Source organism: Podarcis bocagei (assembly GCF_964188305.1).
Source record: "Podarcis bocagei genome assembly, chromosome: 7".
Classification (NCBI taxonomy): Eukaryota; Metazoa; Chordata; class Lepidosauria; order Squamata; family Lacertidae; genus Podarcis; species Podarcis bocagei.
Genome location: NC_138132.1, coordinates 51,155,045 through 51,174,809, shown reverse-complemented (window position 1 = coordinate 51,174,809; position 19,765 = coordinate 51,155,045). Strand labels below are relative to the sequence as shown.

The window sequence follows — 19,765 nt, the reverse complement described above, 5'->3', positions numbered from 1 at the left end:
AAACCATAGGCACATAAACTTTTATTTTTATTTTTGGGGAGCAGAGTAAGTGAAACCGTCTGAAGAAGCAACAGAGGAGCTGCTGTCCCCTCCACTTGTATCATCCAGCTTCAAAAGTTGGCCAGTAATGGCTAATGGACATGGAGGAGGTGAATTGTGTTGGGTGGGCAGGGGAAGCTCTAACCTTTCAGCTTTGTTTCCAGTTAAAAATGTAGCAATCCAACAGTGTAGGAAAGAGGCCTGCTCAAAAGGTTGCAGAGGGACTGCTAAAATGGAAGAAATGGGAAGCTGAGGGATCCAGATGACTGGAGCGCTGTCCCCAGCCAAATGTGTCCCTCAATCACCTGCCCCTTCACCCCCTAAGTTGCCAACCCTGCCCTTCGAGCCACAGTGGGGGCCCAAGGAGTGGTCCTAGGTTGTCTTCTGCCCTGCAGCTGGAAGCAGAAGGTGGAACCCCGGAGAAAAGGTGCCCCACTGGCATGTGGGGCATTGTCATGTCCACCCTACCCTCTCCCAGGTAGGCAGGCTTCTGTGCAGGTACTTATGGCTTCCGTACATCTCCTCACATAGAAGGGAAATGGCGCCATGTAGCTTGTAGGTTTTGCACCAGGTACAGAAATAAGCAGGGTTCACCTTAAACCTGCATTCAAGCTAAAGGACACCAAGTGTAGAAACGGGTCCCAATCACTACAAAGTGGACGAGAGGGGCAGTCAAGTCATCACGTGTGAAACCTGGTCAAACGGATCAGCGGGTCCAGGTTGATTGGCAGGAAGAAAGGGATGTTTCCCAGGTTGCCTTCCCTCCCCACCAGCCAGGGGCTGTTTTCCTCCATATGAGGCAGGGCTGAGCCAACACCAGGCTCTCTTTGGGATGATGGTGGCCTGATCAGGGGTACTGCATCTTTAATGAACAATGCATATTTTCAGTGAGTTACCAGGGGAAGTAGAATGAAAAAAAGAAACCAAACCAAACAAGGAAGTGAAGAAAGAAGAACAAGGCAGGCATCTTACAAAGATGTTTTGAACCATACCAAAATTAAGTGATACATAGAGGAGGAAAAAACAAACAAACAAAATATAAAAAGAGCATTTACGTACTCGGAGGCTGCTGTTGTCAATGATGTTTTTTTTTTTTTTTGTTTTTTGTACAGGGATATGTCGGAAGCCGGAATATACATCCTGCGGACAAAGTGCAAAAATATTACATGCTCAGAGGCCAAGCATGACATCTGGAAATGGCCCATGGCAAGATGGAACAGGAACCCCCCAGCACACCCCATTCCTCGCCAGCAGCAGGGAGGAGCTGCTCTCCCTCGGCCACATCTGCACACCTGCCAGGGAAGGGTCCTCAAGCAAACCTCCTGACAAGCGCACCTTGTGGGAACAGTTGAGGCCAACAGCCAGGTGCGGCTGTGATTCATGATGGAAGACGGAAAGCAAGAGAGTTTCTCCTTTAACACCACTGCATTCCAGCACAGCAGGAGAGTGGCCTCTAGCAGGCTGGACCCAATGAAGACTGGTGTTCCAGCGGATAGCTGGGCAAAAAAAAACAAAACCCTAGGAGAACTTTGGTCATCTTAAAAATCTTTCTGGGTCAAGTTTTAACCCATGCCAGAAACGACGTTTGTGACTGAGAAGTTTCTGAAGCACTGGGTGAGACTGGTAATTTTCCTAAATTATAGGTACAGGATTTTACCTGAGCCAAGACATCTTTTCAGTTACATGTGTCTATGTGCAACTTTTATAAATTTGGTATTGTGACTTCTTAAGTTCTTAATAATGATTTTGGGTGGGATCCTCAGAGGAGCATTTTGGAATTTAGGGGCCTCTAGAGCTTAAGACCCATTGCCTTTTTAACATATTAAATACTTTTATTAGGATGGAATTTGTTCCTGTCTTAAGCAAGCATCATTCAGTTCAGATTTCCCTTTTCTGAACAAAGTGGAAAAAAGATTGGTTAATAACTTTTTGCTAAGTGGCAAAAACTACTTAGGTGTTTCCTCTCAACTTCCCAATACGTGCAGATCCCGGAGTTTAGACTTTTATTGAGTGACGAGCACATAATTTGATAACCACGCTGACCTGGGCCAGCCATTTCACACAACGCGGCTATCCCAGGACACAGCTCTGGATTTCCCCTATGATCCAGCAGCGAGAGGACCCCTCCCTCCCAGAGTCCTGCAGCTGATATGAACGCCTTTCCCACCATCCATGAAGATTTGCTGAGTAATTACACTGAGGAGCCCCCATCCTGCCTAGCGCTGGGGAGGAGTGGAGTGCTGGTACCATTCTGCCATGCCACACAGCATACGTGTTATACAAGCAAAGAATTTTGGCTAAAATCCAAAAAACATTACCCAGGAAAAAAAGGCAAACTGTGAGTGATACTCAATCTTGTTGTTCATCTGTGAAAAGACTTGGAAGTTGTCGCAGGACAGTTCAAAAAGATGCCATCTTTCCCATGGTTTTTTGTTTTTGTCATTCGCTTCATCATCCCCCATTCGTACACCTTTTTATTATTATTAATCTGTTAATTTTTGCAAACAAGACAGTCTCGAGTTAGATGAAAAAGTTAATAAACAAAATGGCGACTCCAATGTTTAACAAGATCACCATGACTACCAGGATTGGAGCTGAGCCCTGTGGGAAAAGAAAAAGAAGAAAGGAATTATTTAACGGCACCAAAGAGCAACACTTGAATGATCTGTTTGGGGACTGGGGCAAGGGAAGCCGACTGGTCTGATGTGTAGGAACTGGCAACACAAACTTTGCTTCACGACAGTGGGTGGCTCCAAAGGTTAACCTGTCCACACACTGTGGCAGCCTTTCCTTTTCACCTGCTTCTCCTGACCTTCAGCTGGACTGCCAGAAGCTGAACCTGTCGCATGGCTGTCAACAACACAGACTGAAGTTGGCACTGATCCGATCTTAATATTCCATCAAACCCTTGTCTTTTCAGACTGTTGTGAGACTGGAGCCAGTCTGCGCTGAGTTCAGCCTGTACTGCCGCCTTCTCGTAAACCTCTCAGACTGTCGCCTACCAGAGTTCCCCCTCTTGCTTCAAGGGGAGGAGGAGACACACATTTTCCAGATGGAGGTTTTCTTCCTCCTCATTCTCAAGAGCATTTTTGCCCCACACCAACCCTGTGGTGTAGTATAGGCTAAAATGCAGGTTTCAGTGTCTTCCAATTCCTGTCCATGGTACCCCTCCATGTGGAGGGAGCCATTTGTAAATGCTCATTAGCCCATGTGCCACAAAGCGCTGCATAGATAGGGACCTTGTGTGTGTGACATCCGGGGCACTTAAATGCCACCATTTCCATGTGGAACAACCTCATGAGCAAGGGTTTTGGGGCCTCTGGAGTAATGGAAAACCTGAGGCCTTCCACGAGTAGTTGGACTCCACTCTCAGCATCCAACATGGCTAATGGCCAGGAATGATGGGAGATGGAGTCCAGCAGTACCTGAGGCCACAAGTGCCCTATCCCAGGCCTAGAGATGGACTCACCAAGTGAAACTTTAATTGCTGGGTTTAACTGGCTTCAATTGTGGACCAGATGGAAGCAGTCCATGGACCAAGATCTGACAACTTCTAAAATTGCAGGATTATTTATAATGTCTTGTTTGTTTTCAATAGCAAACACAAAGGACACCTATTCTGGGTGCAGTTGGGTGCTTGTGCATCTAAGGATACAGAAGACATTAAAAAGTCTTTGCCTTGCTATGCAGAGGTATTTAAAAAACTCTTTGGTGACAGGAGTGGGGAGATAATCTGCTCCTCCAGCACCAAGAGGATTCATTGTGTCTCTTGGCAAGGAAGAGAGAGACAACCAGTCCTGTCACAGGCAAAGGAAAGGGCTCTCTCTTCAATGGATAGAAAAGGCCTTTGCTGTTGCATAGCAACAAGGTGAAAGAAAGCTAGCCAATCAAAGGGAGAGGTTCCACATGACCCACCTCTTCCTCTTCACACCCCTCCCAACTGCCTCCCATATACCTAGCAGACAGGTACTTGCTTTTGGAAGGTTTCTAAACAAATCCCTTTCAAGGCCACTCTAGTGCAAGCCAGTAAATCAGAAGCACTTGAATTTAATCTAATCCTAGTGTCTTGAAATCCAGGACAGTTACCAAAAGTGAGTGAATTCTAAAAGGGGAGCCTTGAATGAGATGTGGATCAAACCATCACAGCTTTGCAGTAAACAAATGTATGCCAACTCTCTCTGTTTAGCTGGAACAGACCTTGTTTCCTGGTCTCTCTCCATGGTGCTGATTTTTGCCTTTGGGCAATGACTTGTTAAAATGCTGCCTATGAAATTTAGCTAGGGCCAGTCATGCTTCATGGTTGAACTTCCTCTCCAGGATTTCTAGAAAATCTCCACCTGAGGGTGGGAACGGAAGGTTGGAGGTGTCTTGTCTCTATAAACTGCATTGTATGTAAACGCACTTGCATGCACACACTTCTGCTTCAGGGAAGCTTATCTTGAATAGCTGCCATCAGATTATGAGGCAAACACTGTCTTGCTTTCTGAAACAGGGCAGGGTAGGAAGGCTATTACCAAGGGAAGGGTTGTAGGGGAAGATTGGAGTCTTCAGCAATATGACTGGGTTGTTATAAGAGGGTGTGATGGGTGGGGAGTTTCAAGCCTAGTGGTCAAATGCTGGCCCTCAGGACTCTCTATCTGGCCCTCAGGACTCTTCCCAGGTGACACCCTTCTCTGTGCTGCTCTGCACCCTCCTTCAGTGCTTTTATCAGGCTGGAATATAGCCTTGAATGGGGATAATGCCTCTTGCTTGCTTGGATGGAGGAGCCTGCATGCATGTTTGGAAACCTCTAATGTGTTTGTTTGTTTGTTTGTTTTGCATGCCTGGAATGCAGCTTGCTTTACAGGTTGTAAGTTCCTTTGGGTTGCCTTTGACAAGATAAAGCAACTAACAAATTTAATAAAGGAATAAAAATATAAAGCATGAGTTGCACAAATTGCTCCACTTTCTCGCCCCTCTGGCCCTGGTCCTCAAAAGGGGATGTGGCCCTCTGTATATGAAATAAAGATTTACACAGCAAACCCTAGCACCAAAACAGTGGTGTTACTCTGAATAGGCAGTAGTGCCTAGTGAGGAGGCACAAGCGGATGAGCCCCTTGTTTCAGCTGATGGCAGCCTGTTGTTCTCGTTCCCGCTAGCTGCTCCTCTGCCTCTCCTAGCTCCCCCAGGAAAAATGCAGCCACTGCTCCAAAAGGAAATGGCTCAGCCCTTGGAAAGGCACCAGGCAGCGGCTTTGGCCGGGGTCTGGAAGGCTGCCTAATATTCATAACTAATCTGATAAAAAGCTTTGCGATTGCCTCTGCCTTCGCTCCCTCCGCCCCTGAGGCTTTTTTCTTGAGCTCTGCCAGTAAGCCCAGCAGTTGAACTTTTATGTCTGGGTTTCTCATTGGGCGGCTCTTGGCACCGCACCCCCAACCCCTGCACCTGCCCTCCCTGTGCCGCAGGGGGAGGGAAGTGCCACATCCCAGGGAAAGCCCTCTCCTGCCCCCAGGCTGGCAAGAGGCCCCTTCCACCCACAAGTGACATTTCGTACAGCTCACCTGAATGGCAGCAAAAACACGTTCAGAACCCAGAGTTGACTTGTTTGGCTTTTGAGCATTTTCAAATGCCACTTTTGATATTTCACTCTGCGGACAACTTTTTAAAACTCACAGCTTGTCAGCAGAATGGAAAGGCAATAATGTCAAAGGACAAGTTGTCATATTTGATATTTTGGGTACCTTCCCCTTTGTAAAACACCCCACCTCCCAACAACAGTGTCCATACTTAAGAATAATGGGGGAGGGCTGAGAAAGTCAAACCAGGACAAAATAAACTGAAAACTGTGCAGGAAAAGAAAATCCCATTGGGAGATGCTGTGTTGACACTTCCTCTCCATCCATCCCTACTCTTCCTTTCAAACATTTCTAGCTTATGTTTTGAAAAGGCAGTCATACAGAGCTGATGTTCCTTGGTGTAAGCCTGACACATTTCTCAAAACGGCACCATGCTATAGAACATAACATAATTCTTATTACTAAAAATTACAGATTTACACAGCCAGTACTAGCACCAAAGGTGAGTTATCCCAGAAAAGGAGCCTTGTGACAAGGCCCACCACTTTTTTTTTAGTGAATCTGCACTACAGACTAAGCCAGTTTAACATTCTTTCAACCCAGAGGATCCTGGGAACTAAAGTTCAATGAACCTACAGTACTCTGGCTTCTATGAGGGAAGGCATTCATGGTGTAAAACTGGTATTTTTGTAGTGCAGATAGGTTAGGCCCTCTGTTCTGGTATGACATGCAGTGGTCAACCAATGTGCTTAACATTAACAATGTGCTTAACATTAACAGGACTATCAATTACAGATGGGTAGCCGTGTTGGTCTGCCATAGTCTGCCATAGTCAAAATAAAAAAATTCCTTCCTGTAGCACCTTAAAGACCAACTAAGTTAGTTCTTGGTATAAGCTTTCGTGTGCATGCACACTTCTTCAGATACACTGAAACAGAAGTTGCCAGATCCTTCTATATATAGAGAAGGTGGGGAGGGGTATTACTCAGAAGGGTGGTGGGAATCGGAGATTGGCAGATAGCTGAGATGAGCCTGATGAGCCTGTTGACGACTCTTAACGACTGTAATAGGTCTTACAGGAAAAGGCAAGGGGTGGGAAGGTGAGAAATGGTTTAGTCATGTATAATGAGATAAGAATCCAATGTCTCTGTTCAGACCAGGTCTCTCCATTGTTTTAAGTTTGGTAATGAGTTGCAATTCAGCAGCTTCTCTTTCCAGTCTATTTCTGAAATTCCTTTGTAGTAAAACAGCTACTTTGAGATCTTGTATAGAATGTCCTGGGAGATTGAAGTGTTCTCCTACTGGTTTCTCTGTTTTGTGATTCTTGATGTCAGATTTATGTCCGTTTATTCTTTGGCGTAAGGTTTGGCCTGTTTGTCCAATATAGAGAGCTGAAGGACACTGTTGGCATTTGATGGCATACACAATGTTAGACGATGAGCAATTAAATAGTCCCGAGATGGTATGTGTGATGTTGTTGGGGCCAGTAATGGTGTTGTCCGGGTGTATGTGGCAGCAAAGTTGGCATCTGGGTTTATTGCAGGCTCTGGTGCCAGTGTCCGTGTTAAGTCTGGTTGTAGTATTATTGTGGGTTAGGAGTTGTTTAAGATTGGGTGGCTGTCTGTAGGCAATGAAAGGTCTTCCTCCCAGAGCTTGAGAAAGAGAACTGTCATTGTCCAGGAGAGGTTGTAGATCTCTGATGATGCGTTGAACTGTTTTAACTTGGGAGCTGTATGTGATGACTAGTGGTGTTCTGTTATTTTCTTTTTTGGGTCTGTCTTGCAGCAAGTTCTCTCTGGGTATCAGTCTGGCTCTGTTGATCTGACTATTTAATTGCTCATCGTCTAACATTGTGTATGCCATCAAATGCCAACAGTGTCCTTCAGCTCTCTATATTGGACAAACAGGCCAAACCTTACGCCAAAGAATAAACGGACATAAATCTGACATCAAGAATCACAAAACAGAGAAACCAGTAGGAGAACACTTCAATCTCCCAGGACATTCTATACAAGATCTCAAAGTAGCTGTTTTACTACAAAGGAATTTCAGAAATAGACTGGAAAGAGAAGCTGCTGAATTGCAACTCATTACCAAACTTAAAACAATGGAGAGACCTGGTCTGAACAGAGACATTGGATTCTTATCTCATTATACATGACTAAACCATTTCTCACCTTCCCACCCCTTGCCTTTTCCTGTAAGACCTATTACAGTCGTTAAGAGTCGTCAACAGGCTCATCAGGCTCATCTCAGCTATCTGCCAATCTCCGATTCCCACCACCCTTCTGAGTAATACCCCTCCCCACCTTCTCTATATATAGAAGGATCTGGCAACTTCTGTTTCAGTGTATCTGAAGAAGTGTGCATGCACACGAAAGCTTATACCAAGAACTAACTTAGTTGGTCTTTAAGGTGCTACAGGAAGGAATTTTTTTATTAGGACTATCAATGTTCTTGACTTTGCAACTGGGCTTTTAGTGTTTTTATTGGTAGTGAGTTTTTGAAGCAGTATTGTACTTAGAAGGCCAATCTGTGAACGGCCTCAGCAAGATACAGATTTATAGTATCTAAATGTAAAAGCAAGCAAGCAAAAACAAAACCCTAGAAACTGGGAGGGAATGGAAACTGCTTCCCACTCCTTGAGTGAGCCAAATTATCTCCCACCCAGACTTGGGATCTGAGGAGAGGAATGTTCATATTATTCCCAGAATTTCCAAGGCCAGCTTCATTTGCACAGAATAACCCTGTTCAGTTGCCTTCAGAAATGCTCAAGAGTTTTGAGTTTATTAAAAATTTACTTGGGGAAATGTAAAGCTAATTGTTGGTGGTGACAGGCACAAGGTAAATGAGGGCAAATGCTTCAACTATATCAAAAGCCTTCTCAGATCAAAAGAGTTTTGACAAGGACACTGCTAAGGAGTAACATTATTTCAGCTGCTGCAGGCAGTTTTATATATGTAGTTTTATAAAAGAGGAGGCTGCCTGGCAATGATTAGATGGAAATCAGTGTTGTGTCTGGTCTTCAGTTTGTTCACTGACAAGAGTCTGGGCGCATCAGTTTATCTTCCCCCTCCCCACTCCTTATTCCAGAAGCAGACTGTCATCCCTCACCTGTTGTAAGTGATAGGAAGAACTTTGGACCGAAAAGGAAGAAGAGCTCAGGTCCCATCATGGTCCTGAACAAGGTCATTCCCTGAGTAGCACAAGCCCTTCCCTCCCTCTGGCTGCTTTCCAAGCTATTCTAGGAACATATAAAATACAGACATCACACGGCTCAGGTGGCTCTCTGTGCCAGCATCTGCCTCTCAAGCCACAACCACTGGCCACACACAAAGTTTCTTCACTTCATACCCCGCTGCCTCACAGCGCATAAACTACAGAACTCACTCCCAGAGGCATACTTAGGCTCACTTGCACTCCTGGCAAGGAGATGTATTGTCACCATCACATCCCTTGCACTCTTGGCAATCGCCAGCTCTCCCTGTCTTTCTCTGAGAGGTTTTGCACCCCCGGGGCCTCTTGTAGGAGGCAGCAGTGGCTACCAACTGAGATGGATTTAAAAGAGGATTGGACAAATTCATGGAGGAGAAGGGTATCAGCGGCTACTAGTCACGATGATTATGCTCTGCCTCCACAGCTGGAGGCAGCAATGGTTCTAAACACCAGTTGCTGGAGACCATGGGAGGGAGCAGTGGCCAACCAAATGCCAGTGGGAAACCCACTGTGAAAACAGGACGCTGGACAGAAAAACAGGATGGCTTGGCCTGATCCAGCAGGCTCTCCTGATGTCCTTATGAAGTAGATACAAGAAGCACCATCCATTCTTAAGGATGCTGGCTGACCATTCCATTGTTAGGCAAAGTGCTTTTTAATAGGCCAGAAGGCTCAATTAAGGCCACATCCATGGGAGCTAAAGGTTAGGAGATTGTCTCCTGATCACTGAGGGGGAACCTCTATGTATTTCTGAATGGTAAACAGGCAACAACCAATTTACATGCGTCCAATTGACACGAGACCACAACCGCAACCATGTGCATTGCAGTGACCCAGAAGTGGCAGGAAAAGGAGGCAGAATGGGGCGTAACATGGGTAGGGCACGTAATGGGGCATAATGGGGTAGGGAGGGCGTATGCATGCTCCGTCATCATGCATGATGACCTGGAAATAATACAAGCCCCGTTGCCTGCACCTACCCCAGGATGTGGGGAAGGTGCTATTCCTCCAGCTAACAGACAAAGGTATGTGTGTGTGCGCGCGCGCGCGTGTGCAAGAGAGAGAGAGAGAGAGAGAGAGAGAGAGAGAGAGAGAGAGAGAGAGAGAGAGAGAGAGAAATTGGGTAATTTGGCTGGTTTGGGATGCGAAAGAGAGCTGAGTTTTTCCAGCTGGAGTTAGATGAAACTGGGATTTCAGTTTGGAGGGCTGCCCAAATTGTGCTTAGTAGAACCGGCCTTTTCAACTGCACTTAGGATTTGCTTGTACACACATATTTGCAAATACAGCAAACATTGTGAGTATGCCTGAAGTCACCAGTGTTCTCTCATCCCAAGGAAACTCAACCCTGCCATGCCACTCCTAGAACTTCTCGCACCACTTGCAGAATTGAAGTGCAAATGAGACTGCAGATCAGGCCTATTTGCCACTCCAGGATGCATGTCAGGGAGGAGTAACCCAGTACACAAAGGAAACTGGTGACGAGACAGAATTCAGCTTATGATGGGGCTGTCTGGCAGGGGGTTATATTTAGAACACACTGCCCCACATACCTGACCTCAGATCTGCTTGGAGTTATTCTGGATGGGTCAAAAATAGACATGTGTTCCTTTGTGGTAACAGCACCCTCCTTTTTAAAACACATGCACACACAGAAAGAGATTACAGTGGTACCTCGGGTTAAGAACTTAATTCGTTCTGGAGGTCGATTCTTAACCTGAAACTGTTCTTAACCTGAGGTACCGCTTTAGCTAATGGGGCCTTCCGCTGCCGCCGTGCGATTTCTGTTCTCATCCTGAAGCAAAGTTCTTAACCCAAGGTACTATTTTCGGGTTAGCAGAGTCTGTAACCTGAAGCGTCTGTAACCTGAAGTGTCTGTAACCCAAGGTACCACTGTAATCTAATCAAGAGTTCTGTTTGTTTTGAAAGACAGCCTACTTTAGAGTACTGTTAGATACTGCAGAACAACAGCACATCTATGCTGCAAGCTGCCTGCGGTGTCTTCCACACCAGATATTCAGTGTGGGGTTGCTGAGCTTTGTTGACAAGCTTCATTTTACAAGGTAATCCACATAACACCATCGTCCAGTAATTGACATTCTGTATTTATGCTGGCATTCCACCATAGTTTCTCAGACTGCGCACACATCATGCATTAAAAACACATTCCCCACTCTCCCCTGGATACTGTAGTTGACCCTTCATAGAACTATCACTCCCAGCAGCCATAGCAAACCACAGTGTCCAGGATTTTGGGGGTGTTTTAAATGTGCTTTAAATGTGGCTGTAGACTGCAGAAAGTTTGATTTCTTTTCAGAAAAAAATGAAAGAGTATCGTGAGCCTCCATAGGTGCAGATACCCTTAGGGCTAGTGTCCCATTTTTTTGGTGGGGTTCTGACATAGGCAGTGGTGTGTAAGCAAAGTGACTGCATCAGCCCAGTACACATTTGTTATAATATTTGTGGTGATGGCCTATTTTTGGTTTTACTTATCTTTTAATTACTGCTAAAACTTGTTTATCACTTTAGCAACTTTAGAGGGTGTGTGTGTGTGTGTGTGTGTGTGTGTGTGTGTGTGTGTGTTACACCATAATGCTACAGCTTCATAGCATTGCGGTGCTATAGTGCTGGACCTCTCTATCCTTTTTTTCCTTAAAGGCAGAACAGTGTTTTTATCTTTTAAAAGATTGATTAAACTAAAAGCAGGATAATAAAGCGGCTCCCACCCCAAAGGATAGAAGGAATGTGTGCTGAGCTGCAACCAGCACCACCCATATCAGCCGTATCACACCTCACTACAGCAGACAGAACATAACAAGATGTTCACACAGAGGAAGCGCCATACTCCCCATAGTGTGGGAAGTCAGTTGCAATTTGCTCGTAGCTTATTAACAGAAGGGTGGCGACGAAGTAGCCCTAGGAGCCACCCATCTGGAAGCAACCTCAGTGGGTGGAAAGTTGAGTGGGAAATTTTGATTCAGTGTGTCACAATTATCCTGGCACAAGACAGAAGCATCCATTTGTTGTACTAGCCTCAAAAATGCAGTCCTGGTCTCCAGGTTTTTTGTTTTTTTTTTAAAAAATTAAGTGCAGATAATGTGTGTGTGTGTGTGTGCGCGCGCGCGTGCACACACACACACTGGGTGCGTAAATGGCTGAGTACTCTGCACACGTGTGGAAACAAATCTGTCCTCAAATTTTTGTGAGCCTCTGCTTGTTACACCTAACAACTGAAGAGATCACACTTACACAATATACATATCTATTTAAACATTCCACTTACCGCACCGGATTTGAGCTCATCCCCATTCTCCTCCTCCGATTCTAGTGCAACAGGTAAGGATTTCTGTGGCGGGGAGCAGGTTAAGTCCCACCTCAATAGCCGGGGTTCCCCTTTGTCCCCAAACCTCAGACTTTCTAGTTTCTGCACTGTTGGCTCGGCAGAAGACCCTGGCCTGAAGTTCTCCTTGTTTTGGGACTTAGACCTCAGTCTTTGGACTCCAAAGCCCCGGTCTTCCCCGTGGTGGTCCTCCGCGAGGCTCCTGCTGGGGCCCATTTTGCTATAATGTCTTTTTTGGGAGTGTATTTCTTGCATATAAGAATCCATCCTCATGAGAGGCTTCATCTCCATCTCGTAGTTGCTCAGCTTCTCCTCATCCAGCTCCAGGAGCTTGTTGCTCCCTGAGCCGTGGTGGTGGGGTCGGTGGTGAGTCCATGAAACCGTGGCCGGGGGGTCTGTCCACCTCTCCCGCTGTTTGTGGTTGGAGGCCACGTGCTTGTGCCCGCCGCTTCGGCCCCGGTAGTCTTCGGAGGAGCCCGGCTGGCCACTGCGCAAGGCCCCGCCCCTCACGCCGTGTGCCCTGCCCTCCTTGTCTTCGCCCCAGCTGTTGGGTCTCATATAGTCCCTGCCACGTCCCTCCAGCAACATTTGGATCTCCCCGCCCCTCTCTTCGTCCATGCACACCTGCCTGGAGAAGTGGGTGCTCTTGTTTCTACAGGAGGGACCCAGAGGTGGGGTGGAGGAGGGGCTGGCGGGAAAGCTCTGCAGGGGGCTGTCGTCGGGGGTGAGGTCCGAAGGCGTCGTTCCTTTCCTGTAGAGCTCTGGGCTTTCTTGCTGGAGCGGCGTCCCTGTCGAAAGGACCTCAATGTCGTCGCTTGAATTCTGCCTCTTTGGCCTCTGACACTCAAGTCCTGGAAGGAGACGGAGAAAAGGTGCACACAAGAGTCAGCCATTGCTTATTTGTTTTGTTATTACATTTATATCCCAGGTTTCCTCCAAGGAGCTCAAGGTGGCATACATAGCCCCCCCTCTCCCCATTTTATCCTCACAAACCCCTGCAAAGTAAGTTACACTAAGAGACAGGAATTGACCCAGATCACCCAGTGAGCTTCATGGTGAAGTAGGGATTTGAACTCAGGTCTCCGAGGCATTTGTCTGGCACTCTAACCGCTACGCCACTCTGGCTTTCTCAGCTCTCTAAGGGCCTTAGGCACACACTCTGTTATTTAAGGGAGAAACATATGGCCCAAAATTCCCAGAAAGGAATTGCTGGAAAATACCTCACACTGCACAAGAGTTCATACTTTGCCTTTCACACCGACTTTGCCACCTCTCTTGGGTCTTGCTCAGACCCATCCAGTCCAACTGCATGGCCACACTAATTGCACACTGCTAGTAATGGAAGTAACATCGATTGCTTTGGCCACCCATATGACCACCTGCACATTTTATTTATGTATTAAATTTATATGCCGCCCTTCATCCGAGGATTGCAGGGAGATTTACACATGAATCAAGCCTCAGCAACACCAAACAAGACCTGAATTTTGTGCAAGTGCTACCATGGCGGTTATTATCCTTTCCTGCAGGTTCTGCAGGCAAGCAGTTACTGTAGTCAACAATATTAGCACCCTGTTGCCAAAGAGCTGGCTTGTTAGCGCAGATCCACATGGAAAATTCAACCCACTTCTTCAGTTTTTCCGTCTGTCAGCAAACATTCTAACAGCTTCGCTCCCTGACCATTTGGAATGTTTGTGGACATTCTGTGAGATCACTCCAGTGCAGCATCACTCCCTGGTGAGAATCAACGGCTTCACTGACACAAAGGCAATACAGTTCCTCATATTTTGAAACACCAACACCAGCATTTCCAGTGAAGTCCTCATTTCCCTCTCTCTCCCTCTAATCTTGTGTTCAGATAAGCCCCACTAATATCAATTGGATATGTGCAGGTATAACCGTACGTAGCTCCTTTCCATTTTGTTATTGATTTGCTGAAGTTTGCAGCCTAAGGGCTTGGGGCAGATAATGCAAGAAGGGCTCCAGTTTTTATCTACTCAATTTCTTCCTGAGCAAGATCCTCTCCGCTTGGCGTGTTTGCATTTTTTGTAAATGCATGCAATAGTGGGATGTGTATTAAAATCCCTCCTAAGTGCATCAGAAACAAACTCCATTGCAAACAGAATTCTGCAGCCTAGTCTGGAAGCTGATAAAAAATGTATTAGATAAAAAGTCTTTTTGAGAGATTATGTTTAAAGAGAAGAAGTCCCCTGGCAACTGGAGAGGTAGATAGCAAACAGCTCGGGGTCGCAGGAGGCCTCTGGGGCTCAGAGAGGCCTGCTAAAGCGCTCAGATCTCTGATACCCAGATTGTAGTTCTGTGTGGAAGCGATAACCCCGGGGGGATGTTGATGTCAGAACGGCCTATCCTCCAAAGACAGGCTTGTTCCCCTTGCCGGATTTGCTAGCTGACTTGTGGAATAAATGGAGGAAGACGACATAAACATCTTCTCAGGGCCATGGGTGAAAAAGCCAGGGCTCAGTGTCAGCCATTATCACATCTTGTGGAATTGAATTCCATAAGTATTCATACCATATTTGCAGTGTGCATTTGTGGTACTGAGACTTCTTTTAAAAACCGAGAAACTCGATGTTCTTTGAGGCACTGTTGGACAGGAGCAGCCATGGAAACACCCACCACAGCCCCTCATCATTGCAAGCGTGCCTGTACAGAGCGCAAGGAAGCACTTTGAACAGACATGTGCTAAAGCAGGACATGGATAAATAAACTACAGAACAGTTATCCCCCCAGGTCTGAGCCCTCTGGCTCAGAACAGGCCAGCCATCAGATTTTGATTATTTTTGTTAATGAGATGATTAAATGGTGGACCCTCCACGAACTCACTTTTGGGAGGGGGGAAGACTGCAGGCCATTTTTGCAAAGGGAGTGCGGGGAACCCTGATTTTCTGCCCACCGGAGGAACCTATGAACATGAATCAGATCACTGGTCTATCTAGCTCTATATTGTCAACACAGACTGGCAGCAGCTCTCCAGGGTTTCAGGCAGTATTTTCTGCCTGGAGATGTCTGGAGATTGAACCAGGGATCTTTTGAATGCAAAGCAATGCTCTACTATACTGAGTTATGGCCGTTCCCTAAGCAGAAGCAGGAGAAACAGAAGCCGTCAGCTGAGATTTCCCCATGGGTCAGATAATTTACAGGACTGGCAGGGTAGCCTTCCTAAGTCACTGCTACTGAGAGGGGGTGGGGGAAGTGGGAATGAGCTCTGAAAAAGGACAAGAAGCTAGCAAAGTGAATCATCACTTGTCAAATTCTCAATACCCTAATATAAGGGCGATGAGTAACCTCCAATTTAAATCTCTTTTTTTAAAAAAAATAAAATGTTAGCAAAAGACTTCTAATGAGGGTGCAGAGCACTGGAACTGGGTGCCTTGACATGAACACATATTAATTAATGTGCTGTTTAATGACTGCATCTTAGACTTATAGCTCTTCTCCCATCCCTCCTGTCCTTTGCCCTACACAGAAAGACACACACAGCCAAGCCAAACTCTTGTGTATTAAAATCTGAGGTGGCTTCTCCACATCCAGTTACTCGGTCCCTGCTCCTGCCAACCTAGCAGTTTGAAAGTATGCAGTGCAAGTAGATAAATAGGTATCACTCCGGCGGGAAGGTAAACACCATTTCTGTGTGCTGCTCTGGTTTCGCCAGAAGAGGCTTAGTCATGCTGCCCACATGACCCAGAAAAACTGTCTGCAGAAGCTGACAAACGATGGCTCCCTCGGCCTGTAAAGCGAGATGAAGGCTGCAACCCCAGAGTTGTTCACGACTGGACCTAATTGTCAGGGTTCCCTTTACCTTTACCTTTACCTTTACCTGCTCGTCTCAAGAATAATCACATGACGGGCAACCAGACCTCCAGGGCTGACCTGAAGTCTCCAACTTTGTCTGGTCCCCTCCATGTGGGAAAGAGCACCTTTATACGATGATGATGATGATGATAATGAATACTATGTATGCAGCTTGCAAGCTTAACCCCTGTAGGAGCCAGCTGCAAATTATTGAACGGACTCCCCCCCCCCTTTTCCAATTAACCTCCATTACCAGGGCTCAGTAGTGGTAGGGAGCACAGAGGAAGAATCTCCAGGGTGCCCATGTGATGGTCTCGTCCCAGTATACCTGAAGGAGCATCTCCACCCCCATTGTTCAGCCCGAACATTGAGGTCCAACTCTGAGGGCCTTCTGGCGGTTCCCTTGCTGCGAGAAGTAAGGTTACAGGGAACCAGGCAGAGCGCCTTCTTGGTAGTGGCGCACACCCTGTGGAACACCCTCCCTTCAGATGTCAAGGAGATAAACAACTATCTGACTTTTAGAAGACATATGAAGGCAGCCATGTTTAGGGAAGTTTTTAACGTTTGATGTTTTATCGTGTTTTTAATATTCTGCTGGGAGTCGCCCAGAGTGGCTGGGGAAACCCAGCCAGATGGGAGGGGTATAAATAATATATTATTGTTATAATCATCATCATCACCAAAGGGCTACCCCTAAAATCTCATGGTCACAAGGCAACCTCCAATTTAATTTTTATAACCCTGACAAATTCCTTACCCCAGCAGGCAAAATTTTGCACAGAACATCACACAGCGCTACAGGCCCCGAAGGGCAACGGGATGCTTTCAACTCTGCTTGTAAATGGAGCCAGCCCTCCTCTTAAAGTGTTGCTGGCTGAGCAGGAAGGTACTGTTTTTCTGCTTCTGGCACTGCACAGCGTTACACAGAGCAAAAGCACAGGCCTGCTCTCCCAAGGAATGTAATGAAAAAGATGCGGGGAACGGTGTCTGTCTGTGTCTCTTTGCGTCATCTTCATCGGTGGTGCCTTTTCTTGTGTGATGGTTTGGTTATGAATGAGGAGAGAGCGGAGAGGGGTGGGGAAGCACCACATTGGTAGATAGGAACATAGGAAGCAGCTGCCGTATCATGAGACGAACCTTTAGGCCACCTAACTCGGTATTGTGTGCACTGACTGACAGCAGCAGTTCTGCAAGGGTTTTCTCCCAGCCCTGCCTTAGGCTGCCTTTTCGTTTGTGATTTTATTGATTGCTTTTTATGCTTTTAATTTTATCCAGCCCTTTCATCGAATCATCGAGTAGGAAAGGACCACAAGGGTCATGTGGTCCAACGTCCTGCTACTGGATTGTTTTGTGTGATTTGTCTTCAGAAAATGTGTATATGCGGTAGTGGCAGCAGCAGCAGCCGCAGCAATAATACCAAAAACAACAGCTTGGTCCCAAGTTGAGCTATCTGTGAAAGCAAGCACACCTTGATTGATTGCATTTCTACAGGGATATGGGTATGTTTTGTACTGAAACAAGGGTGGGCATCCAGACCTGGCTGGCAGTTCAGAGCCTTCCTTTTCCCACCTCCCACAGGCAAACTTTGATACGGCCACCCACCTGTCAATCACCTGAGAGCACAAAGAGATCAGGTGATTCATTTTCCTCTACCTGCACGATTTGAAATAAAACCACTTGGGCAAAAGGCAGAAGGTTTCATGAGCTGCCCACAAGCCCCACTTTCAACAGGGAGCTGCATCTTCCTCTGCTCCACATCTGATGTCAGAAATTTATTTTATTTATTAAATTTATATCCTGCTTTCCCTTCCAAAGGAGCCCAGAGCAGCAAACATCAAAATGCTAAAACAGGACAATTTAAAATAAAATAAAAAGAGATTCAAATCTATCTAAAAGCATCTAGAACACAGAAAAAACATTTAAAAGCAATGACATATCCTCACAGATACACATTTCATGGTTGTTATGGCCAGTGTCTATTGGCCATCAAATGCATGGGAAAATGTTTTTGGATTTCTCCTGAAAGTCAGTAATGGGGGCTGAGGTCCAGCGCCGAGGGCCTTCTGGCGGTTCCCTCATTGCGAGAAGCAAAGCTACAGGGAACCAGGCAGAGGGCCTTCTCGGTAGTGGCACCCGCCCTGTGGAACGCCCTTCCAGCAGATGTCAAACCGATAAACAACTACCTGACATTCAGAAGACATCTTAAGGCAGCCCTGTTCAGGGAAGTTTTTAACGTGTGATATTTTACTGTATTTTTGGTTTTTATGGAAGCCGCCCAGAGTGGCTGGGGAGGCCCAGCCAGATGGGCGGGGTATAAATAATAAATTATTATTATTATTATTATTATTATTATTATTATTATTATTATTATTATTATTATAGATGCACCTTACCAGGAAGGGCATTCCACAAACAGGGAACCACCACCAAGAAGGCCCTGCCATAAGTAAACTCCAGCTGGGCAGCAGTCAGAGGCAGTACTAGGACCCCCAGGATGTGGGAGGATATGGGCTCATCCACACTTACCTTTCCCCCTGTGTCTTCCAGGCACAGGTCTGCACTTTAAAGCTCCATGTCTACGCTCTATTTTTTCACCTCAGAGCTTTCACAGCAAAAGCCCGCTCTTTAAAGCTGAAGCACAACAAAGAACAATTCAAGATTCCCATGGATTGCTGTTTGCTCTGGTTCAGAGGTAAAGAGAGCTCAGACATGGAGCTTTAAAGTGCAGAGGAAAGGTAAGTGCATAACCTCCAATATTTCTCCAGTGAAAATAGGAATGTCCAATTCCATAATGATAATTTTACTATTTATACCCCACACATCTTACTGGGTTGCCTCAGCCACTCTGGGGGGCTTCCAACATAAATAGAAACATAATAAAACATTAAACTTAAAAAACCCCAACAACTTCCCTATACAGGATTGCCTTCAGATGTCTCGAGGGTCAGATATCTCTATACCCTCCAACATTTCTCCAATGAAAATAGGGACATCCTAAGGAAAAGTGAGTCTTTCCAGGATCAAATCAGAAACCAGGACAGCTTCTCTAAATCAGGGATGTGCCTGGAAAACGGGGACACTTGGAGGGTCTGTAAGTGTGGGCTTATGCACTAAGTGTTGCATCCAACAAAGTCCTACTCAAGCAGACCCCCTGAAAGGAATGGGCCTAAATCCGTCACACCCATTAATTTCAATGGGTCTACTCCGAGTAGGACGGGCACTGGATGCAACCCTTCACCAGGATCTTGACTGTGTAAGACCAAGGTGGTTGTGAATCGTGGCCCAGAGGAAAGAAATGGCGGCTCAGGGACTCTGAAGGAGATGGAGCAGAAGTCCTGGCTCAGCAGGTGAGCGAGCGAGAGTGCCAAAGAAAGGCCTGCTCTCTGACACTGACTCAGGAGAATTCCGGCAAGGGATGGCTTGCTCCCTTCCCAGGCACACAGCTGCGCTTGCAGCGCTCAGGGATGAGGGGATGAAGTCACTGACCGTTCTCCCTGTGCTGGAAGGAAGGCGAAAACTCTTTGGCAGTGATCCTGGCAATCCGAGCCTCCTCCTGCGCCTTCTGCGCCGCCGTCACAGCTGCGTCTGCCTTTGCCCTGGAGTGGGATGTCCTGTGAGAGATCAAGGGGGACAGAAAAGGCAACACTGGGGGTCAGAGGGTTTTCTCCAGCTCGTTCCATGATCCACACACCACCAGCACCACCCATCTGGCTTGTCTGGATCCTTTAGCTCTGCAGCACCAGTGCCTGGGAACTGGAACTCTTGGGAACCAGTCCAGGCCATTGCATCAGTTATTTCACTCGTA

At 46.5% G+C, this 19,765-nt stretch overlaps 1 protein-coding gene across 1 annotated transcript in view; it reads right to left on the bottom strand.

Moving 5' to 3' along the window:
• Window positions 1-1,003: 1,003 nt before the first annotated feature.
• Window positions 1,004-19,765, bottom strand: part of JPH3 (junctophilin 3) — an 86,241-nt gene continuing 67,479 nt past the window's right edge. The window contains exons 3-5 of the mRNA XM_081202602.1: window positions 19,447-19,571; window positions 12,091-12,998; window positions 1,004-2,640 (exon numbers count right to left, since the gene is read on the bottom strand). Of these exons, the coding sequence (XP_081058728.1) occupies window positions 2,560-2,640; window positions 12,091-12,998; window positions 19,447-19,571 (1,114 nt within the window). The 3' untranslated portion in view covers window positions 1,004-2,559. The remainder of the gene's footprint in view (window positions 2,641-12,090; window positions 12,999-19,446; window positions 19,572-19,765) is intronic.